This window comes from Bufo bufo, chromosome 11, assembly GCF_905171765.1.
Source record: "Bufo bufo chromosome 11, aBufBuf1.1, whole genome shotgun sequence".
Taxonomy (NCBI): Eukaryota; Metazoa; Chordata; class Amphibia; order Anura; family Bufonidae; genus Bufo; species Bufo bufo.
In genome coordinates this window covers 93873822-93898923 of record NC_053399.1, presented here as the reverse complement: position 1 = coordinate 93898923, position 25102 = coordinate 93873822, and the positions used below count along the sequence as shown (strand labels likewise).

Here is a 25102-nt window from a genome sequence, read left to right as displayed (position 1 = left end):
ACAGAGGTCATAAAAGAACCTTCCTTGGTGATCTTGGAGGTGATGCTCCTCACACCAATATCCTGAACATCAGGAATGTATGTGGAGCTTCCCCGTCTGATATATTATGTCATCTGGAGGGGGAAAGGGGAGCTGCCGGTTCCTGTAGCTGCACGAGGACCAGAGCTGGCAGAGGAATGTCCCCCCAGGGGTCGGTGCTTCCCGATGAGGGAGAACATTAATATTCAGGATACCTCCGTCTCTGCATCAGGTTATGAGGAGAGGGAGACCTAGGTGGGATTTTGGGAATCATACGGTGAGCGATGGTGGTATAGTGGTGAGCATAGCTGCCTTCCAAGCAGTTGACCTGGGTTCGATTCCCGGCCATCGCAGCAATTTTTTTTTTTTATGTTTAGGAAATCATCTCAAAATTTGGTTGATGATTCAACGGGTTAAATACAGAGGCGCGTTTTGGAAAGAAGAGATCACGTTCTCCAGATATCAAATGTAGCTTGAAGCTTCTGATGCTAGAGCTGTACTAATCCTACTAGCCCACTGCAGCTAGTACTGGTGTCCGCTGATGTAGCAAAAATGAGGCCAAAGTGGGACTGCGACACCCCATTATCTGCTAGGCTATGCCAGTAATACAGTCAAGTCACATTATTCTGACCACCAGCTAATATGCAGAGTAAAGGCCATGCACCGCACAGACAGCAGCTAGACCGGCTGGGAGTGACTCCATAAGGTCCTAGTAGGTTGTTCTCTGGTTTGTTCTATGACCCACTTTAGGAAAACATTTTTACACAATGGACAACCCCTTAAAGGGAACCTATCACCTCTACTATGCTACCCTCACTGAGCATTTCTAAATGTTCATTGTGTTACCCATAACATATAAATTAAACTTTTAATTTTATTTGCAGACAAATTCAATAAGTATTATGCATTTTTGTACTTCCCGCCTTTTATACAAATTAACATAAACGATTCATATCTTACTTGTGTGACCAGAGAAGAGTCATATTTTCAAGCTCTGACTCATCTCAGGTTAATTTGCATATGTATCAAATCATTTTTTTTTACACAATAAAAGCACACAGAGCTATGGGGACTGGGTATTGTGGATGTGCTAGCAGCCTTCTAGCAACCCATGTCCTCAGCTCTATACCCAAAATCCAGGTGACAGGTTCCCTTTAACTAGCCAATGTTCCAATATCTGATGGTTTTCAGATCAAGTTGACGAAAAGTTGTTTGGCCAATATGGATTTGAGATTGACTACACATGTGAAGTCGCAAGACCACTACCAAATCCAGAATAAGTAAGAATGGTTGTCCAGAGTCAACATCTTGTAACAATTTTCTTGTCAGGAATAGTCTACGGGAAAGAAAAATTGTCCAGAATCAAGGTCATGCAAGGAAAGGACATCACCAAGTCAAGAAGAATCGATAACCAAAGTTATCTAAAGTCACTTTTACATAACTTTGTTCCACAGTTAGGCAAGTGCACTTGGAGGTCAAGAACAAGCCAAAGTTGTCCAGAATCAAGGCCACATAATAACTAAATGCCATGAAGTAAGAATAATACCAAGTCATTAAACAAGACTAAAGTTAAAATCAAGTAAAGACCTACATCACCCACCACTATGAGGTCATATCCATCCTTGGCTTAGTATGCCATTTTAGATGTGAGAGTATAAATTCACCAAAAGTTTGCATTGATCAAGAAGATCTATAAAAATTGAAGAGTCCAACCATGTGCATAAAAATAATAATCTGGGATGGAGGTTTTGGGACCTTCTGACCAGCCCATCTGGACCTCCAGACTTGACTGGTAGTATGTGCAAAAAAATTACCTCAGTCTGGTAAGGTGAATACTCACTACTGGATCGGTGCCCAGTTCTTTACGGAAGAGTAGCAAAGTAAGCAAGCAGCTTCTTGACAAGATGTTATTCCATCTCATAAAACACACTCTACAGGTCTGAATCTATAGACGCTTGGCTTTCACACGGACTTATACCATGAAGAAGAACGCTTCATCAAATTCAATGCCCCTTCACAGGACTTTATCTTGAACTCTGCTTTGCATTTTGGTGGGTTGGATTGAACAAAACATAAAGAGATTAAACAGAGCCTATGATGATGCCTGAAGTTTCCTCAACATGTGACATTAGGGGACAAAAAAAGAATTAAACAGTTTGGACTCTTAACCTGCTTCACCCACAGGTCACCTGGAGATAAGTGCCACCCACAGTGTCTGGTAGCCACTTAAGATTCATGGCATTTTCCCTTACATAAAAATCTTTAAGAATCAGTGGGTCACAAAAAAAAAAACCATTTATCAGGCAGATATTTTCTGCAGCTTTTTGAAAGGTATAACTTGCAGCACCATCAATCGACCACCAGGTGGCACAACATGTGCATTTATTTAAGGGATGTTTTAGAGACAGTCCTGTAAAAAAAAAAAGAAAAAGAATTTCCCCTATATTAAAGAAAAAAATTATTGTCCTTGTGGGGTGGTTGAACGTTATGACGGTTGGTATTGATAATCCACCATGATCAAAATCTACCTCCTAAAAAAATCCTCAATTATTATTATAATTTTGTTTTGCTATTTTTTTCTTTTAAAACTGTATCTGGGAAAGCTTGGTGACAGACGATACGTCTGACCTTACCAGTAACAATAGTCACAGATCCATCTTAGACTTCTGATCTGACCTGGTTACCTGTGATCGGTCTTCTGCTCTCTTCTCAATGTAGATTAGCTGTTCCTTGAAGAAAGTTGGGTGACAACCCTTGTGGGAGCTAGGGTGAGAACACTTGTGGGAGCTGCAATTTTGACCATATTTACTTATCTTATAACTTTACCAGAAACATAAATGAGAGCCAAAATGGAAAATACAGACGGATCTACTCAGAATTTTATGGTCTAAGAAGAAAATTTTCTTCAAATACCAACAATCCTTATGTTCTTAACGAAAATGTGAGATAACAGATAAATCACCAGCTTGTTAGCAAATATTCTGTAGATATGGAAGGAAGTGACTTTCTAGGAAAGGCAGGATAATGTATATGTTATACAGTATACAGACTGAAGGACATGTTTATGACCTGACAGTCATGGGATGCAACAGGACTTCCTCTGAAGGGTTAATCACAGCCTTATAATGAGACCCTCCCCTCCCCGGCCAGACGCAACGTATGAATAGCTTTGGGTCCGCTCCTCCAGAGCCATTCTCTCACTCACTGAGTATCCAGCATCACTCTCCCACAGGCTGGTAGAGAAGTATCCTTCAAGAAGACTTAAAGCAAATCAATGAGCAGAATGGAAACCTATCCGGCATCCATATCCCTTGGCGAAGAGTCTGCACAAATGTGGCGCCTCAATAAACGCCTTGAGGCTTTCCTCTCTCGGGTCAAAGCACTAGAAGAAGAGAATGAGCTCCTCAGAACAGAGATCCTTCACCTCAAAAGCACCAAGTCCAATAGGTCTATCATAAGGGAGTACCATGATGAAATAATGAAGCTAAGGGACACCTTAGATGATGGACACCAGGAGATGGTCCAGGTGGAAACCGATAGAGACTGCATCTATCAGGAGATAGAATATGTGAAAGAACTGTGCCTCCAGGAGAAGCAAACCCAAGAAGATGTGAAGAAAGAATTGTCCGAGAGCAAAAAATTGCTGGAAGAAGAGAAAAGAGCCCAGATATGGTTGAAGGAAAGACTTATACATCTGGAGGAAGAGATGGAGGACATCCTCAAGGTTCATGAAGAGGAGAAGGCTCAGATGGAAGAAGAGATTTCCAGTTACTCCCAAAGACTGGAGAACCTCAAAATTGCTCCCACAAACTTTAAACCAGTCAATGTGGAAGACTATGCAAATCAGCTGTCACAGATATGGCAGGGAGCTGTGGAGGAGTACAAGATTGAAGTGTCAGCTCTGGAGGCAAATTTGTCCCAGGCCAAAGATAACTTGCAGAAGGTGTTGGACGAGAACAAACAGAGTCAAATTCAATTGCAGAATCTAGAAAGAGACCTGCAGAGTCTTAAGAGCAGGAAGGAGATGCTGGAGGAACTTCTGGGCAAGCAGTGGCTGGAACAACAAGATGAAGAAGGTGGACTACAGGTGTGTATCCGATTTCTTACCCTGTACACATATGTGATGTTGAAGCATGCATACATGTAATTAAGGTGATTATGTATGATATGACCTGTAGATATCAGTCAAATATATGTATGAAATGTTTTTGGAGGCTCTCAAGGCTGGAGATGTGTGACATAAAGTAATAGTCATAGGGGCAGGGATCTTTCTGGACTTCCTGTCAGTCATCCCATTGAGAACAATATGGCCTCGCCTCCTCCCATTGTGAAATGGTTGACACCCGGAAACAATAGATGTAACCATAAAGCACATGGAGATGAGGTAAACGTTAGGCTGCCCATACACATGAAATGCCTGTCAGTCGAAATCCAGCAGCCCCATCCTTATCTCTCCTGACATGTGTCTTCCTGGGAGAGACCGGAGGTCACTATACACATTAGATAGTCGGCCAGTCCCACCAAAATAAAAGGGTTAGGCCAATTGACAACGATTGGGACAATGTCATGTAAGATGGTGGATCGATCTCTAGTACAATCTAGAAGCATATGTTTTCTAGGTATGGCGGCCATGCACAGGCAGGCATACCACTGGCTGGGGTCAGTGAGCCATCAGTCCACCATCAGACCTGAGGTAGTGAACACCATGTTTTCCTATATTGCCATGTGCTCCTTTCCTGCTTCTGAGCTGCATGCAGCCAACTGTAGAGAAGTCCTAAATGGAGACACGTCCTCACTTGTAAATCACAAGGTGTCAGTGGAAGAAGTTCTTGAGATATTTTCATGGAGGTTCCTGTGCAAAATATTTTTTAGGGGTTTGACATATAGTGCTCATGTAATGCTACCATACAAGTACGGAGAGTACATATGATTCCTACATACACTACTCGGCTATCTCCGGCAGCCCCATAGAAGTGAATGGAGCTGTAGCCACACAAATGCGCGGTGTGCTCTCCATTTATTTCTCTGGGCGTTCCGAAATAGTTGAGCTCAGCTTTTTCCAGAACTCCCATAGAAGTGAGTGTAGAGCACACTGCGCAAGCGCGGACTCCGGGTCTACTGGAGATAGCCTAGTCAGCACTTGGATATTTCCGGCAGTCCCATAGAAATGAATGGAGGGCGCATGCGCAGCTGCTCACTACTCACTTCAGAGCTCCCGCTCTGGACATAGATGCAGGTCCCAGAGGTGGGACCCGCACCTATCTGGACATTGCTGGCACATCCTAGCAATATGCCACCAATGTGTCAGACGAGACAGCCCCTTTAGATGTGAATTGGCTGAACCCTTCGATTTTGGTGGGACCAGCCGACCATCTACTATATATGGGAGGCCTCCTGAAAGAAGATGGGCAGTTGGGTTAGCTATACGTATTCCATAGCTGTTGGTCAAATGCCCATTCAGCTGACAGCTATGTCTCTCAGCTACCTCATACACATGCATGCTCGGTCAAATTGTCTCAATCAGGACGCTTGTAGCAGACCCCTCTGGCAGTGGCTTATCTATCCCAAGAACAAAAGGATCGGTCATATGGTATCCAACCGCTGATCCCCAACATCTGCCATCTGGGGAGAGCCCAAATCGGGTTGTCCCAATATCCATCTCAGATGCAAGTCCAGCTTTGTATTAAAACATGCCGCATCCATTTGTCCCAGAGATATCTAGAGGTGGCTTATTCCATAAGCTGAGCATGCATGTGTATGGGCGATAGTCAAGAGGGACAGCTGTGGGACGGAGGAGCTGACAGCTGTCTATTGTCTCTGGCCAGAGCTCGGCAGTGCCTGACATTGGACTGGGCGGATATCTCTCCAGTAGTCTCTTGCTGGAACTCAAGGGCAATCTATATATAGAACTATCTATGTATCCAAGCTATGTAAAATGTGTTAGAGACGTTTCCCATGAAGAGAAATTTCTTCTAATACTTCCTGAATAAAGGATAAACATTTATAAACATGGAGTGTGAGAGGGGAAATCCAGACACAGCAGGGTGTGAGCTTGGCCCATGATCTTGTAGAAAGTTCTCAGCATCTAGAGGCACATTACAACCACAAAGCCATTACAACCGTCATCACTTTTCACAATTCATGTTCCTTTAGATGCCAAAAATTTAAATTTTGTCCGTCTCAAATTTTCACAAAAATTTCTGGAGAACTCCACCCAATAAAGTCAACATAAGTCAATATGGAGGACATTTTTGGTCATATCTCATAGTACGAACCAGTGGTCCAAAGTAGGTTTTCCAATGCAAAGATTGGGTTGCCCTGAGGGTCTCAGGGTAGGGGCCCTCTTCTGGTTGTCATGCCTCAAACCGTCTTTCTGACCTTTGTCTGGTCCACCTGGGGTAGTCCTGGTGGAAACTGCTTTAAGAGATGAGAACATGAAGTCAATATGGAGGACATTTTTGGTCATATCTCATAGTACAAACCAGTGGTCCAAAGTGGGTTTTCTAATGCAAAGATTGTGTGGGTTTGCCCTGAGGGTCTCAGGGTAGGGGCCCTCTTCTGGTTGTCAAGCCTCAAACGGTCTTTATTACATTTGTCTGGTCCACCTGGGGTAGTCCTGGTCTGCTTTAAGAGATGAGAACATAAAGTCAATATGGAGGACATTTTTGGTCATATCTCATAGTACAAACCAGTGGCCCAAAGTGGGTTTTCCAATGCAAAGATTGTGTGAATTGCCCTGAGGGTCTCAGGGTAGGGGCCCTCTTCTGGTTGTCAAGCCTCAAACGGTCTTTATGACCTTTGTCTGGTCCACCTGGGGTAGTCCTGGTCTGCTTTAAGAGATGAGAATATAAAGTCAATATGGAGGACATTTTTAGTCATATCTCATAGTACAAACCAATGGCCCAAAGTGGGTTTTCCAATGCAAAGATTGTGTGAATTGCCCTGAGGGTCTCAGGGTAGGGACCATCTTCTTGTTGTCAGGCCTATTACCTTCTTCCTGATATTTGTATGGTCCACCTGGGGTTGTTCTGGTGGAAACTGTTTGAAGAGATGAGAGATAATTAGTATCTCCACACAAAACTGAAGGTTGTGTGGACAGCCCCTTGAAGTGTCCACTCCAGAGTCGTATTAATAAAGTTTATTGAAGTGATATACACAAGGGGCAGGTTTATGAAAACTGTCCAAGAGGAACACTGCCTTCATTGCCAAAAGCAACCAATCACAGCACAGCTTTCACTTTTCAAAAGCATTGGGAGAAATGAAAGCTGTGATGTGATTGGTTGCTATGGGTAACAAAGACTCTCTGACTAATAGCCAGTTTCATAAATCTTTTGGTTCTGTCTCTAATGTCACTCACGGGCGCTGATTGTTTACCGTGATTGCGGGCACACATGAGAACGGTCTACATAGGTCCTACTTTTGACTACACACGGGGCTACCGTCACTCAACTTTATTTATACACTTGTGGACAATCCCTTTAAATTTTTTCAATTATTTGTCAAAGTAAATTCAGGATTATGACGGCTTTGGTTACACAGTGGTGTAATCCTCCACAGCTGTCGTGTCTGAATCTGCTAAGTCACAGCACACATGGCCGCCCTCGCTACGTATCCGGGAACAGAGCACATGCTTTCTAGTGATGGTTTGTGGACTGAGGCCGAATATCACGTTTTCAACAAACCCCTAAACAGTAAAAATGTCTCAGGGCGGTGGGACAGCTGGGTGACAACCCCCATGGAAGCTGTCATTGCGGCCATCTTGCTTGTCACCCAGCTTTCTGAGAAGCAGATAGAACCAAGTTCACATACAGAGGAACTGATTTTAGGCAAGGGTCTGCCTTCTCTCAGTGTGCACCGCTACTGTCCTACTCCATGCAGCGCACTGCTGACCTCCATATGTTACAGGAACAGCAGATGTGTCTGGGAAAGGAAGCCGGAATTATCCGAGGAGCTGAGTCATCTATGAGACAATTACATGAATGGACCCGGCCCCTTCTCCATCTCCTTAATGGGCATGTATGGGAGGAATCTGTTATCTCAGGGGACGTCTGCTACAGTGCAACCATAGATAGATAGATAGATATATATGAGATAGATAGATAGATATTAGATAGATAGATAGATAGATAGATATGAGATAGATAGATAGGAGATAGATAGATAGATAGATAGATAGATAGATAGATAGATAGATAGATAGATAGATAGATAGATAGATAATGAGATATATGAGATAGATATTAGATAGATATGAGATCCCCACCCCATGAGCTTACAAGCGGCTGGCCTGTATCACACTTCTGCTGCTATGTACTAATCTCATCCAGCAGTAGAAGGAAGCAGATGTCTCATTGTGCCGTGTTATAGATCGGCCACCATATGACTCGTCCTTTTAGGGCTCTTAAGCTAATTTCGACCACTTAACCTTATTACATGGACATGTTGGGTGATCTGCCTGATCCCTGAGGGCCAGGGGATGAATACAGAGCACTCCTGGTGAAAGGCCCTGCGATCTAAGGGACCTTAAAGGGTATCTGTCACCAGACATGTCCTAACAACCCCCTCCCCATCCTCTTTATGGCTTTTCTACTATGTGGGTTCACATATATTCAGCTGCACAATTGGATGATCAAGGGCCTCTTAAAAGGATTTTCCACTATGGACATTAATAGTATATGGATTGGACATTTGACCATTCCTAGGAGAAGGTCTGTGTCACCTCCAGTGCATGGCTTGGTGCTGCCCTGTAATAACACCCGAGAATCAACTGAAAGTCCAGACGTTGGAGCTGAGATCACAGGTGTGTGTGTAGGCAGATGTGCTGTTAGAGAAAGCTGGGGGACAACCACTGTAGGCGGCCATATTGTTTGTCGCCAAGAGTTTTGTATAAACAGCTACAGCTAAGAAACCAACAGGCCCAACACGCAAACACAGCCAGCTCATTGGTTCCTGAGCAGTGGTAACCTTCTCTCTGCCTCCAGTTTTGGCTTCTGAAAGGGACACTAGCCATATGGCACATGTGTGTTCAGAATGGACAGTTCCTTTAAGAACAGGTAAGATGAGATAATGAGATGGAAACATGCTTTAATCATCTAACTTGGCGTCAGAGCTCAACTAAACCATATGCTAAGAATATGTTCTTCACTAAGGGAATGTTTCTGTGACTAGTTGACAGATATAGGGAATGCCTTATAACAGCAGCCGTTTTTGTCTGTAAGATTCATTGATATTGGTATCACTTTTCAGCTTGAAATCGAAACCTTGGAAAAGGAGAAGAAAGACCTAAGAGTCCAGATCGCCCAAGTGCTGGAAGACAGGCAGCAGCTGATGCACCTCAAAATGTCTCTCAGCTTAGAGGTGGCAACTTACAGGTAATGAACTCTTCTGCTGCCCCCTTCAGGCTTTAGGTGGCACCACACCCATATGTTATGAAACTTGTCATAAATTCTGGTTATGTTACAGAAGAGATTCTATTCTGGGCAGGAGAGAAGGAGGTAAGGTTCCCAGTGAGACAGGAGAAAAGACAGTGAGGGTCCCGTTAAGTTAGGAGAAAAGTGACATTGACAGTCCAAGTGAGGGCAGGAGAAAAGGCAGTGAGGGTCTCGGTGAGGGCAGGAGAAAAGACAGTGAGGGTCCCAGCGAGGGCAGGAGAAAAGACAGTCAGGGTCCCAGCGAGGGCAGGAGAAAAGACAGTCAGGGTCCCAGCGAGAGCAGGAGAAAAGACAGTGAGGATCCCAGTGAGGGCAGGAGAAAAGACAGTGAGGATCCCGGTGAGGACAGGAGAGAAGACAGTGGGGGTCCCAGTGGGGGCAGGAGAAAAGACAATAAGTGTCCCAGTGAAGGCAGGATAAAAGACAGTAAGGGCAGGAGAAAAGGCAGTAAGGGTCTCGGTGAGGGTAGGAGAAAAGACAGTGAGGGTCTCGGTGAGGGTAGGAGAAAAGACAGTGAGAGTCCCGGCGAGGCCAGGAGAAAAGACAGTGAGGGTCCGGGCGAGGGCAGGAGAAAAGACAGTGAGGGTCCGGGTGAGGGCAGGAGAAAAGACAGTGAGGGTCCCGTGAGGGCAGGAGAAAAGACATTGAGGGTCCGGGTGAAGGCAGAAAAGAAAACAGTGAGTGTCCCAGTGGGGGCAGGAGAAAAGACAATAAGTGTCCTGGTGAAGGCAGGAGAAATGACAGTGAGGGCCTAAGTGAGGGCAGGAGAAAAGGCAGTGAGGGTCTCGGTGAGGGCAGGAGAAAACACAGTGAGGGTCCCGTGAGGGCAGGAGAAAAGACAGTGAGGGTCCCGGTGAGGGCAGAAAAGAAAACAGTGAGTGTCCCAGTGGGGACAGGAGAAAAGACAATAAGTGTCCTGGTGAAGGCAGGAGAAAAGGCAGTGAGGGTCTCGGTGAGGGCAGGAGAAAACACAGTGAGGGTCCCGTGAGGGCAGGAGAAAAGATAGTGAGGGTCCTGGTGAGGGCAGGAAAAAAGATAGTGAGGGACCCAGTGAGGACAGGAGAAAAGACAGTGAGGGTCCCAGTGAGGGCATGAGAAAAGACAGTGATGGTCCAAATGAGAGCAGAAGAAAAGGCAGTGAGGGTCTCGGTGAAGGCAGGAGAAAAGACAGTGAGGGTTCCAGTGAGGGCAGGAAAAAAGACAGTAAAAGTCCAAGTGTGGGCATGAGAAAAGACAGTGAGGGTCTTGGTGAGTGCAGGAGAAAAGACAGTGAGGGTCCCGGTGGGGGCAGGAAAAAATACTTTGAGGGTCTCGGTGAGGACAGGAGAAAAGACAGTGGGGGTTCCAGTGAGGGCATGAAAAAAGACAGTGAGGGTACAAGTGAGGGCATGAAAAACAACAGTGGGGGTCCAAGTGAGGGCAGGAGAAAATACAGTGAGGGTCCCGGTGAGGGCAGAAGAAAAGATAGTCAGGGTCCAAGTGAGGGCAGGAGAAAATACAGTGAGGGTCCCGGTGAGGGCAGAAGAAAAGACAGTGAGGGTCCCAGCGAGCACAGGAGAAAAGACAGGGTCCCGGTGAGGGCAGGAGAATGGACTGCAGACCCTCACAATTTAACTATTAAAATGAGTGGGTGTCCACAATATCTGTTGATTTTATTTGTCACATTTGTGTCTTCTGTTGTCAAGAGCAGCTTTTAGCCTGATAGGGCATGTAGCAACCTAAAGGGGTTGTGCAAGGTTAGGAAAACATGGCTGCTTACCTCCACATACAGCACCACGACTGTTTATGAGTTGTGTCTGGTACTGCAGTCCTTTGAAGTGAATGGGACTGGGCTGTAATACCACACGCAATCTGTGGACAGGTGTGGCACTGTTTTTGGAGGAAAGCAGCCAGGTTTTTCTAATCCTGTACAACTCTCCTAAAGAAGTTGTGTCTCCCTACACATTGGTCGCTAGGATATGCCACCAATGTCAGATAGTTGTGGATCCCACCTCTGGGACCTTCAGCTATCTGTAGAATGGATGTGGAAACCACACGGATAATCTGTTCTGCAAAAAAATAGACTACATCCACAAAATGCAGGCTAGGGATCATTGAAAACAACTGAGCCTCAAATAAAATGTGGACGGCACACGGACCACATCTATGTTTTGCGGATCCCCAATTTACAGATCACAAAACCAATACAGTTTTGTGCATAGGACCTTCTGCTTGAAAATTCTTGTGAATCTTTCACAAGTTAAACAGATGACGCCTCCAAAAATTCTCCCAAATGCCCCTGTTCATGTACAATATCTGCAAGATCCTCCCCTCCCCCCAAATGAATACATCCCTCTGGTTTTTCATTCCATTTCATCCATGGGAATTTGGTCTCAACAAGGAACTACTGCTCAACGTTTTCCCCTCATTTTAAGTTTTTTTTTGTTCTCGGCCTTCCAGATGGTAATAGACAAAAGCGGCCGTTCATTAGCATCATAATGCTGACCACAGGGACTGAAGCTAAAAATTTTCACTCCCGACACATTCCATTATGTCATCGGGCTACTTGTGTCGCACAATATAAATCTAGCTGTAAAGCGAGAGTGAAAGGGATAAGGAGGTTCTCAAGAGCCAGCGTGTGTGATCCTGGGCAGGCGCACCGAATTTTTCTTCTCCTCTTTTTGTAAATTATGAAAACTGGTGGACGTCTAAAACTTTAGTGGCCCAACTGTATAGAAATTTACTCATTTATACAGATTTTTTTTAAAGTATTTTGACCCAAAAAATGAAATAAATGTAAAAAAAGTTTAAAAAAGGTGTCCTGAAATTTTTGTAATTTTTTAATGAAGAAATATTAAAGGGATTGTCCAAGCTACAGAAATTGATGAGTTATCCTCAGGATAGGTCATCAAGATCACATCTTGACACCGGGAACTCTCACCAATCAGCTGTTTTGGTAGCCACCAGAAACTATACAGTGTACGGAGCCAGTGTTGGACTGGGGTTTCTTGGGTCCACCAGAGAAAATTTTTCTTGAGGTCCAACTCATCACCTATAAAGTCTAATATGTTCTGAATCAAAGAAATAGACTTTGGTGGCAAGTGATTAGCTCCAAAGTCAGCTTCAAATGTTTTTTTTTTTATCCTGTACCTTTGGGGCCTACTGTGGTATCAGAACTTGGGCCCACTGGAGGATCCCCTGGTGCTCTGGTGGGCCAGTCCAACCTGGTATTGAGCACAAGTGAAAGGCCTTGTACACAGTGTAGTTTATGGTGCCAGTGCCCTGTAGGACCCGGTCATGACCACTACCTAGAGTACGGAGCCTTCTGCTTCTAGATCTGATCAATGTACAGTGCCATGCCTGCCTGAAACAACTGATTGGTAGGGGTGCCGAATGTTGGACCACCAGTCTATTAATGATGTATCTGCAGTGACTACAGTTTTAACCACAGACCTCGATGTTTAATGTTTTTGATCCCAGTCCTTGCTATTCATTTGGTTTGTGATTCAGTCCCTTGGTTTTTTGTTACCAGTCCCTGGTGGTGACTAGCTCTTGGTGTTTAGTGGACTTTTGGGCCACCACTTTAACCTGAATCCTACAACTTAAAATCAAAACCCAGCTACCGTTAAACATAAATACCCTTCTTATTTCCTTTCAGATCCCTTCTAGAGACTGAAAGTACAAGGTTATATACTCCGAGTGCAGATTACAAAGTCGCTTCATCCTTCAGTGGTAAGTTTCTAAACCATAGCTTTACAGTTGGCTTTACAGTCATAACAACAGGTTTAATTCCCAGCAGTCAGTGGATTTTACCGGCCCTAAAATAATCTCGCTGGTCTTTAGAATAGGCTTTCATGGCCAATTCCTTCACAAGTTTAATTGGGCATGGGACATTTCTCCATATAAATCATTCTCAGCTGGAATATTTTTTTCTGTTAGCTAAGTAAGTAGCGGTGGTAATCACTGCCCCCGGCCCAATGTCATACTTATAGTGCTTCCCACATCACCATAGTTGACCTTTCTTATTTCTTGCCCAAGTAAGTACCACAGTCATCATTCTTAAAGGAACACTCCAGCCAACAATTATAGATTGTGTTATGCCGAGTGCAGGGCCCAAGAGCAAAGAGCATAACAAAAACAATCTTAGTGTCAGGCATCGACCCCCTCAACCCTTAGTCCTGAAGGGGTTTTCTGGGATTTTCATTTTGATGGCCTATCCTCCCAGCACGTCCACCGATCAGCTGTACGAAGAGGCCACGGCAATCCATGAGCGCCTAGGCCTCTTCCTAGGCCATGTGATGTCACATGGCCTATCTCGCCGATATCATATTGATGACCTATCCTTAGGATAGGTCATCAATATGAATATCCCTGAAAACCCCTTTAATATGTACCTGTTAGCAGATATCTTTGTGTGTAGCATCAACGACTTAATGAATTAGGGCCAGGAGCAGATACTACTCCACAAGCTCAAATTCAGTAAGCAGTCTGGTGAGCTTTGGAATGGTAATTCAGATCCTTGTCTTTTTTTAGTTGATAGGTACAAAATTCTACAAAGCGCACCATAGGATCAAATCCATAAGACCTAGGGGTGGGGTTGCAATGAAAGTAGAGTTGCACTCACCTATAAGAGTTGTGCCGATTAAGCACAACTTCAATCAAGGCTGGTAAGATATGACTGCAGCTTTCTTGAAAGAGACCAGTAATCCAGTGATCCAGTGTGAATAATGGCAGAGAAGAATGCAAATAAATAAAATGTTGCTGATGTCCACAATCGAGTGCGAGTGCACACTTTTATTGAGAAATGATATAACCCATTTCATGATAGGACATATTTCTTCCTCAAGGCCTGAGGAGAAAAGTAAAAGTGTTTACCAGCACCTGATTCTGGACTTTGTCAGCAATTCAACTGACAGAATTCTTCTCTGAACCATCATTTTGGCTGGAAAGTGGTAAATACCCAGTAGAGATGGTATAACTCTAGACAAAATACTGTTTTGCATGCCATAATGTATGGAAATAATGTTCCTCTAGAAAGTTATCGTTGGGGTCTGTAAGTAAGGACAGAATGATTCTCTCATATACAGTAATGTACCATTTGAGTTACATTGTCTATCTGTGGACAAAACACATTGAATTGCAGCTCTTTTTCATCTTACAGATTCATTGCTGGAACAGAAGTCCTTTAGGAAAAGCCGGAATGAAAATACTAAACCACTGGTTTCCAGGGACAACAGGTTAAACAAAAGGCAGAGTGCAGAGACCAGTACAGACCGCTACATAAATGTGAAAAGTACTTTATTTTCAAATAAGGCAAGTCCTGTAACCAAAGAGTTTCAGAAAGTAAGCTCTGTGCTTCAATCTCAAGGTCTTAAGTATACCAAAGCATCTTCTGCTAAAGCAGCTGCAACACTGCCTCCAGCTGAAAGCAGCTTAGGAAGAGATATTCAAAATAGAGATGTTTTCAAGAAAAGTAAAGTGGAGACCATCTCCCATTTTCGAGATTTTTCCAAACCTGTCACTAAGGAGACTGTGAGAAAGGATGCAGATATTCAATCAGTTTTAAATGGAAAAGCTTACAACACAACTGACGCTAAATTAAAGAAGAGAGACCTTATGAGTGATACAAAGGATGAATCTCTAACACCAACTGCAAACGAAACTGTAAGTGCTCAGGTGGAGTCTTCTTTGAGATCTGAAGCAAAGCATATTGAAATCATCTCTGATTTTGGGTTAGAGGAGAAAGACAAAGAAACACTCGTCTTTGAGAAACCCAACAAAGAAAAGATTGACTTTGAGGTTCCAGTAGATAATGGTGACCATCCCAGTGAAGACTTTGGAAATATCGATGAAGAACACATAATTGGAAAACAAGAAGTTGTTAGGCAAATTGTGAGTTGCCAGAGAGTGTATATAGAAAAAGAGGAGTTAGTGGAACCATTGGAATATGAAAATATAGAGACATCAGTTAAAGTGAATAATGAGGAATTTAGAAAAGTTCTGGATTTTTCAAAACCAAATACGCAAGACTTGGATGAACCACATGTTCTTTCTTCAGATAGAGTATCTGACCAGGGAATTGAATATGCCCTCAGCCAAGAGCTTGATTTTGACACTCAAGGCTCATTAAATAATGCAGATGTTGAAAATGCAAGTCAAGACAAAGAGGACATACATCAGGAGGTTGATGAAGAAAAGGAAAACTCCCAACTTAATAAGGGTCTCGAGTTAAGCCATACAGAAGAAACTTCTAATTATGTTGAAGCAAAAGTTGATCTTCAAGTTGAAGTCATGTCTGTGGATCAGAAGTTCCCTGTGCTAAGTTCTTCAATGGAAGATGTTAACCAGTTAATTGATGATGGACAAAACTTCACAAAGGATATTCAGGATATAAAGACAACTGAAAAGGAAGACTATAATGAGAATCCTGAAAAAGATACAGAAGTTCTTCAAGATACAAATATCCAAGTGTACAATGACAATGAGCTTGACCAACAAGCTTCCAGACAAGAAGACAATGTTTTTAAAGCTGACCAATGTATTGACAGCAAAGAGGAACATACACAGTTTGAACAGGAAAGGCAAGAGGTCCATGATAGATCCGAGTCAATGGACCACCTTTCTGATGAAGAAGTCTTTAAGACTGGAAGCAAAAAAGAGGAAGAGGAGAGTTGTGAATGTAAGGAAAATATAATCAATGCAGAACAAAATGTCCAGGACTTTATTGATACTGAGCAGTCCAGTATACTTGTTGTCAAAGAAGTTTATCAGTACAGCAGTCAGGTTCGCAATGACCTCCAAGACCTACAAAACCCAAACCTAGAAGAAAAGAACAATTTTCAATTAAATGATCGAGAACAAAATACTCAGAGTTATGAAGACCAGCAAAAAGACTTTGCAAAAGCTCCAGAGGAAACTGCTCAAGTGTTTAGTGATAGTAACCAAGAAGAATCAAAGGACCAGGAGAATAAAAATGTTTTTGATCAAAGGGATAATGTTCAAGTGGAAGTTAGTCAGTTATCTGAAGATGTGTCTGACAGTCAACAACCTGACCTAGAGGAGCTCATAAGTGTGGATTTCAGTGGCACAGAACAAGAGAGTCAAGGAACTGGTGGATACTTTGTTGAACACAATCAAGTTGTCCAAACCTCAGACAATAAAGAGGGCGACAGCTTGCAAGGAATTAATTCAGACTCAAAACAGGAAGAATTGCATGATATTATGCAGGAGGAGATGGTAATTTCTGTTGAAAAACACGAAGACCTCCAAAAATTTGAAACAGAAAAGGAGCAAAGTGATATAAATCTACACAGTGTACATTATCAAGTTGTTTCCATAGAAGAAGAAAACAGAGAAAACAAGGACAAAGAGGAGGATAAGCAGCTATTCCAAGAGTCTGATGTTCAGCTGAATATTGCTAAAGAAGAAGGATCCTTGTTACAACAAGATACTGAACCAATTGTTGAAAGACGATCCGAGGTTTCCACAGACATGGAACAAGATAATGCTAAGCTACATGATCACCAAGATTCAGAAGTTGATAAAGAGCAACCTTCTGATAGGGAGACCAGTTTTCAACAAGAAAGTGAAGATTTAATTCAGTCAGATGAAGGTCATAAAGAAAGTTCCAAGGTTGCTTTGACAGCAGAAGAATATAGTGTATCAAAGGAGGTTGACACTCAATCGATAGAAAAAGATTATGACATTATGGAAGAAGCTCAAGCTAATTCCACAATGGAAACTGATAGAAATGTGAAACTAAATAAAGTAGTAGAAAGTGAGCCAGAAGAAAAAAGTAGCTTTCAACAGGAAGTAGAAAAAAAAGAAGAGGAAGAACAAGCAAGTAATCATCAAGAAGTAGAAGAAAGACAAGAGGGTTATAACCAAGATGTAGAGACAGGACAAGAACTAGAAGAAGGAACAGATATTTATCACCAAGAATTAGCAGATGGAAAAGGGGATTATCACCAAGAAGTAGAAATAACACAAAAAGTAGAAGAAAGACAAGACGATCATCACCAGGATTCAGAAGAAGGAAAAGAATGCTATCACCAAGAAGTAGAAGAAGGACAAGAGGGTTATCACCAAGAAGTACAAGATGATGTGGAGCAGAACGTTGGAGTTTCATTGAAGATCTTCCCAAACTTTCTTCGATTCACAAGTGCACAGACTCAATCTGAACAAGAGCAGAGTACCAAGTTTTCTGATGAAGGCACAGAGACACATGGAGATGAGATTCATGTTCATAGGGAAGAACAGACTAAAAATGACTTAATTTTGGAAGACAAAATAAAGGAGCAAGAAGTTTGTGAAAATGAAATAATCCATCAACAGTCAACATTTCCTTTGGAACATGAACGTGATAATATCCTCTCAGAAAATAGTGAATCACAAGTGGTCTTATCTGAGAATCTGACTGAAAAGAATGATTTTGATGTACCCACTGACAAGAACCTAACAGAGTTTAATGAAATGGAAGAAGGAGACAATATGGATAAAGACAATTCTAAATCTGAGGACCCTATGGATTCTCAAGAGGGTTATCACCAAGAAACAGAAGAAACACAAGAAGGGTTTCACCAAGAAGTAAAAGTAGGAGAAGAGGGTTATCACCAAGAAGATGATGACCAACTGGATATTGCGGAAAATATTGCATCTGAGGAGGACCATAGCAGGAACCAATCAATCCAAAAGGATTCTGACGTGGAACAGAATGTGGGAGTTTCATTGAAGATCTTCCCAAACATTCTTCGGTTCACAAGTGAACATGATACAGAGACTCAACCTGAACAAGGGCAAAGTAGCACCTTTTCTGATGAAGGCACAGAAACATATGGGGATGAGATTCATGTTCATGGAGAAGATCAGACTAAAGATGACTTAATTTTGGAAGACAAAATAAAGGAGCAAGAAGTTTCTGAAAATGAAATAATCCATCCACAGTCAACATTTCATTTGGAACATGAGCGTGATAATATTCTCTCAGAAAATAGTGAATCACAAGTAGTCTTATCCGAGAATCTGACTGAAAAGAATGATTTTGATGTACCCACTGACAAGAACCTAACAGAGTTTAATGAAATGGAAGAAGGCGACAATATTGATAAAGACAATTCTAAATCTGAGGACCCTATGGATTCTCAAGAGGGTTATCACCAAGAAACAGAAGAAACACAAGAAGGGTTTCACCAAGAAGTAAAAGTAGGAGAAGAGGGTTATCACCAAGAAGATGATAACCAACTGGGTATTGCGGAAAATATTGCATCTGAGGAGGACCATAGCAGGAACCAATCAATCCAAAATGATTCTGACGTGGAACAGAATGTGGGAGTTTCATTGAAGATCTTCCCAAACACTCTTCGATTCACAAGTGAACATGATGCAGAGACTCAACCTGAACAAGGGCAAAGTAGCACCTTTTCTGATGAAGGAACAGAAACATATGGGGATGAGATTCATGTTCATGGAGAAGATCAGACTAAAGATGACTTAATTTTGGAAGAAAAGAAGCAAGAAGTTCTTGAAAATGAAATAATCCATCAGCAGTCAACATTTCCATTAGAAAACGAGCAAGAAAACATCCTCTTAGAAAATAGTAATTCACAAGTGGTCTTATCTGAGAATCTGACAGAAAAACATGATTTTGATGCACCCACTGACAAGAACCTAACAGAGTTTAACGAAATGGACGAAGCTGACAATATGGATAAAGACAATTCTAAATCTGAGGACCCTATGGATTCTCAAGAGGGTTATTACCAAAAAACAGAAGAAACACAAGAGGGGCATCACCAAGAAGTAGAAGTAGGAGAAGAGGGTGATCACCAAGAGGAAGACCAACTGGGTGTTGAGGCCATTTCCACATTAAATGAAAATATATCATCTGAGGTGGATCATAGAAGAAACCAATCAATCCAAAACGATTCTGATGTGGAACAGAACGTGCGAGTTTCACTGAAGATCTTCCCAAACATTCTTCAATTCACAAGTGAAAATGATGCAGAGGCTCAAACTGAACAACAAGAACAGAAAAGTGAGCTTTCTTACAAAGGAACAGAAACAATTGAAGGTGAGATTCATCAAGAAAAATTTGAAAATATTGAACAGAATGACATAGTTTTGGAAGCAAGTGAGCAAGAAATTTCAGAAAATGAAATAATCCAGCCACAGTCAACATTTTCATTAGAACTTGAGTGTGAAAACCTCCTCTTAGAAAATAGTAAAACTCATGTGGTTTTAGCAGAGAATACAATTGAAAAATATGATTCTGATAGATCAATTGAAGAGCACCTAACAGAGTTAGATGAAACAGAAGCAACTGATAATGTCGATAATAATTCTAAATCGGAGGACTCTATGGATTCTCAAGATATTTCAAATTATTCAAAGAGTGAAGAATTTGAAATTAGTAAGGATTATCAGTTAGAACAAACTCTTCCAGATACAACTCCATTACCCACCTTTGATGATGAATTTGAGGAATTGACAGAAGATAAAATAATATCAGCATCAAAACAAGCAGCAGAGGTTACCAAATTAGAAGGTTCTGCAAATGGCAGTGAAGCTGAGGAGGTGTTAGACAGCAGTTTGGAGTCACAATCATCACAGGTCCTCCCAGAAGTAATTGAACAGTCAAACTTAATCACAGATGATCATGAAGACTATAATGAGCAACAGGATGAAAACACTAAATATCTACTTGAGAGTGAGCATCCACAGCATTTTTTAGAGCCTAGGCTGAACACAGAAGATTCTTCTGGAACATCTGAGGAACCAGCTCCCAAACTAATTAACAGTGAGATAGATGCTGAAAACTCTAAGCCTGAAGAATCCACAGCTTCTCAGGAAGAAATTGCAATTTTTTTACCAAAAGATGATGAATTAGGTGCAAGCAAAGATTCCCAGTTGGAGAAAACCCAATTTGAGACATCACCACAGGAGAACCAAGTACAGTTATCTTCAGAACAGCTGGTCAGTGAAAGTGTAAATGAAAACCATAATGATAAACTCAAAGAAAGCTGGCCAACTCTAGGTGAAGATACAAATGAAGAGAATGTATTAACCCAAACCATTGATGCTGCTCCTTCATCGGAAGATACAAAATTAGTTCCTTCTCTAAGTCATAAAAATGCAACTGAAAATAAGATTATAATAAAAGAACATTCTGACTTAGTAACACAATATTTCGGAGTGGATCAAAGAGAAAGTGTTGAAACGGAAGACCACGAAAGAGGCTTTTGTGAAGAAGACCAAAAATGTGTTGTAGATCTTACAGATAATGGTGAAAAAGAGCCTTCATCTAAGTCATTGGATGAATTCAGTGGAGACAATGTCATCAGTTCAAATGTGTCTGAAATCCCTAATGAAGAATCTGAAGTAAACGAAGGAATAACAGTGGATACTAATAAAGATGACATCAAGGTTGATGTAAGACCATTGGAGGAAACCTCAGAAAATGATGACTCAGTAACGTCAGAAGAGAGCTCTCCAAATGTGTCAACTATCAACTATGCTTCTGAGCAGGAAGACAGTAAAACACAATGTTCTAAGAAAAACGACGTTGAGGGTGACTCTGATTCTGAGAGTCCAAAAGAGCTGAAACAAAATGTTCCATTATTGACACCAGAACCAGTTGTGGAAACTAGTCTTGTGGAAAAGATAGAGCCTGAAACATCATCAGATGAAGAGAAAAACCTATTAGTTGAAAGAAGTGATTCTTCATTTGCTTCCATGAAAGAACATGAAGATACTACTCAATTTCTGACAGAATATAGCGAGGATGGAAAAACAGTAAATGGAATATTCAGGCGTACCATCATTCAGGCAACTCTTGATTTAGATGACCATATGTTCAATGGACATTCTACCAAAGAGAACAGTGAAATCATAATTTCTGAAGCAAAGATGATGAGGTTAGACGGTGATATAGTAAATTCACAATCCCAGGTTAAAATAGAAGATTCTGTAATTGAATTAACAAAGTCAGAAGGAAAGAGTGAGGGTCTTTTCCAGTCTTTACTTGAAACATCTGAGCATAAGGAAAGTCATTTCGATGAAGCCTTCGAAGCTAAAAATATTATGCAATCAGCAGTCAAGTTCGTTGACTCTGCCTCTGAACAAAGTAATTATACCAAGAAACTAATAAATCCATATTTTACTGAGAGAGATTTACATGAGTCATCTGAAATAGCGTCTTCCGTGATCGATGAAGATCTTGTGAACACAAAACAGGAAGTTATTGAGACAAACCAAGGTTTAAAAATTAATCAAAAAGACCAAGATGCATGGTCATCAGATGAGTAATTCGACTAATTGTTCCTGATTATAAGGCAACAAAAACTTTATTTATATCACAGTGGGCACTTTTGTTGAGAAATGAAGGCGAAAGGTCCAATTCTTTCAAATGTGTCCTAAATTCCATGAGAGAAGAACTGGAACATTTTAGGGGTCCACTTTACTGTTGTAACTGGATCAAAATTGAAGAGTCACCACAAGATAACATTTAGTAGATACCACCAAATGATGCCAAAATCCATTCTGTATGACTCTTCTGACATTGAGTTTAATTTTTTTTCCATCTATTTTTATTACATTCTGCACCATAAGTTGTCTACGTTATGTATGGGCATATGATCTGCTTATCATTATCTTTCAGTGCTTTAGCATATTTTCGTTTATTTTAATGCGCAACATATCATGATTCCCTATTTTGCTTTGTAAGGTCAAATGTTATGTCAGGTAGATCAATACAGTTATGTTCTACAGAACATTGCATGCGTTTTTCATGTCGTATTCATGCATATATAAAGTGAAGGAAGCCATTTTGAAATCCATAAAAATGCAATAAATCTAAATATTAGTGGGTACCACTAAAAGCAAGAAATTTGGTGAAATTAGTGATCACTAAGGACCACTAGCAATCAAAGGGGCTGCCTCCACTGTATCTCTTTCTGTAACATGCACTCTTTAGTTATGATGTAGATGTATGCGTTAGTGTCTACAGAACGCAGTAACTTAAAGGGGTTCACCATTTTGGACAGAAGGATTCTACAAAAGATAAGCGTCTGTTCAATTCCCCTTACAGCACCACCACGGGGGAAATGAAGCATGACACAGTTACCAATATAAGCAACTGGCCTTACCGCATCTCAGTCCAAGATAGGTGACAAATGAATTGTGTTTCTCGAAGGAGTTCCTCCAGGAGCCAGAGTGCTGACCTGAGCAAGCACGCTATGTTCCTGGAGGAATGGGAATGCTACCTCTCCAGTCTAGTAGGTCCTAATGACTGGGGTTCCCATAGGGTACTGTGGGAATATAAGAACCATGTCATGAGAGAGGACCGGAGTGTAATGACACATCATGCTATTTGTAGTATAATGTAACCATGCTCAATGGCTATATCTTACTATGTACTTAATGCTTCAATTTTACAATATACTGTATAAATCATGTAGTATGTGGTGCATGTAAAGTCAAAGGATACTAGTTAAGGGACGTAGGACCCAGAAGCTACAAGGCACAAACATGTATGTAGAATCTACTACATGGACAATTTCTAGCTTCTGAAGTCAGCTTTAATCTGATGAACTGTGATGCATAGAAGGGACTGCCATGGGGTTAAACCACACCCCAGCCAATAGTTATAACCATGACTGTAGATTAGTGTTGATCGAGCACCAAAGAGCTCATGTGCTCTGGCCGAACACATGGGTATGCTCGTGTGCTCTACCGAGCACCCGAGCACAATGGAAGTCAATGGGAGAACCCCAAGCACCCCCTGCTCGGAAGAGAAGAGGGTGTCTGGTTCACAAAAAAAGGTTAAAAATTGATGGAAACCCCATCAAAATGATTTGGAAACAGCATTAAGAGGATAGCTGAACAGCGCCATCTATTGGTTTCATAGTCTTATGACAAGAGTAATCGTAGATCGTGAATTTTCCATGCAAATGGTTTTTCAGCTGAAAAACAAGGCAGATTCTGCTCATTTGCATGTCTTTCCCATATGCCCATGTTTATGCAAATGAGTTTTTACATGACAAAACTGTATAGAAAGGTTATTGAATATTATGTTAGGACAATCAGAAAACCTTTTGTCTCCCTAATGATATTGATCTAGGTGCGCAGGTCCACCCAAGCCATCCAACAGATCTGAAGTAACTTTGAATCTTACTGGTCAGATGAGAGCTGGTTTGGAATGTCTCATAGTGCACAAGGCTGCCATTGTAAGGTATGCTGACTAAGCCTGTCATCTGTCTCATGGATAGATTGATGGCTTGCACATACCTGGCTTTAAGCATATAGCCTTTGTGTGGTTGTCTATTGTATGTCGTAGATAATTGGAGTCCAAGACGCCTCCAGCCATCCTCTTAATGCTGTTTCCAAACCATTTTGATGGGGTTTCCATCACTTTCTAACCTTTTCTTGTGAACCAGACACCCTCTCTTCTTCAGAGCAGGGGGTGCCTGGTTTGATGCTCGGGTCTCCAATTGACTTTCATTGTATTAAATTGTACTCGAGCACCTGAAGTATTCGGCCGAGCACTCGGATGTGCCGAGCATAGCGATGCTCGAGACGAACAGCAGTTCGGCCAAGCATCCTCGCTCAACACTACTGTAGATAAATGGTGTCTACATCATGAAAGTTTAAAAAAAAAAACTTTTGTGAAGCAACAATGGAGGTGCCGCCTCTAGCAGCCCATCAGGTTTTTTAATGTTTTCCCACAATGCTTTCATGCTATAATCTGATTGGCTACCAGGGGTAATATCGTACATATGTGGAGTGTGCCCTGTGACACCCCATTGTCCTTATTCCTGGTGGTGATTGCATGAGTTATACTTGCACATATAGGTAAAAATATCCAAAGCATGTTATTTTCCATATCTGTAGGTCGATGCTTCCAGCTATTTCAGTGGACCTTATTACTTCATCAGGTCTATATATCGTTTGTTGGGCTTTTTTTTATGAATTTCTTATGAGCCGGCATGTGTATTTATATGACATAAAATTTTATTTCAAGCGTATACACCGCTAATGTGCCTAGTGGTATCTAGAACAGAGTCATGGATACCACACCTACTAAGGGAATGAATGTGCTGTATCGGTAAAACAGTGTAAATCCAAGGACCTCGTGGAAGACCAGTGAGGGAATGTACGATGGCAACCATGTGCCTTTATTATAAAGATTTAATAAATCTCTTGATATCATATCTTCTTTTCTGATTTTGTTTTTATTTCATGGATTGTACAAGGTCCGACACCAAAAAGGAGTCCATACTACACATGCAATGCATGATGGGAAAATTTACAAAACTGTTTATATCCTAAAATTAAAGAAGGAATTCTTATAGGTGGGCGATCCCTTTTCTCAATGAGGCTGCCCAGTATGGATAAACTACACATATAGGGGTGTTACCTGTGCCCGTCTTAGTCTTAAATCTGATTATGTAAAATACACCAAATTTCAACCTGGATGGACCTGCGGAGAAAATCATGCCGGATGCCCACCGCTAGTTATGGCCCCCTCACACCCTGCCGCCGCTACAGATTTCCAGCTTCTCTGCATCAGTATCTAGTTGGTCAAGTGACTGCTACAGCCAATCACTGGCCACAGTGGTCATACGTCCTCCATGCGTCATGTCAATGGATCATGGAACACATGAGAGACATGCCACCGC

The 25102-nt window shown here is 41.8% G+C and overlaps 1 protein-coding gene, 1 long non-coding RNA gene and 1 other non-coding gene across 3 annotated transcripts; all 3 read left to right on the top strand.

Moving 5' to 3' along the window:
* Nucleotides 1-299: 299 nt before the first annotated feature.
* Nucleotides 300-371, top strand: TRNAG-UCC. The gene has a single exon. It is a non-coding gene; the product is annotated as a tRNA-Gly (tRNA).
* A 2820-nt stretch (nucleotides 372-3191) lies between these two features.
* Nucleotides 3192-22483, top strand: NES (nestin). Its single transcript, XM_040412814.1, has 4 exons — nucleotides 3192-4105; nucleotides 9265-9389; nucleotides 13087-13160; nucleotides 14590-22483. Exons 1-4 carry the CDS (start codon nucleotides 3293-3295, stop codon nucleotides 21729-21731), a joined length of 8154 nt encoding a protein of 2717 aa, XP_040268748.1. The 5' UTR covers nucleotides 3192-3292; the 3' UTR covers nucleotides 21732-22483.
* Nucleotides 22484-23920: 1437 nt separating this feature from the next.
* Nucleotides 23921-24634, top strand: LOC120982567. Its single transcript, XR_005774946.1, has 2 exons — nucleotides 23921-24068; nucleotides 24130-24634. It is a non-coding gene; the product is annotated as an uncharacterized LOC120982567 (long non-coding RNA).
* The last annotated feature ends 468 nt before the right edge of the window (nucleotides 24635-25102 follow it).

Excerpts from the sequence above, each read along its gene's own strand:
- NES (XM_040412814.1), top strand. The coding sequence starts at position 3,293 with ATGAGCAGAATGGAAACCTATCCGGCATCCATATCCCTTGGCGAAGAG. Across the intron at positions 4,106-9,264 it reads ATGAAGAAGGTGGACTACAG|CTTGAAATCGAAACCTTGGA; the intron begins GTGTGTATCCGA and ends ATCACTTTTCAG. Across the intron at positions 9,390-13,086 it reads TTAGAGGTGGCAACTTACAG|ATCCCTTCTAGAGACTGAAA; the intron begins GTAATGAACTCT and ends ATTTCCTTTCAG.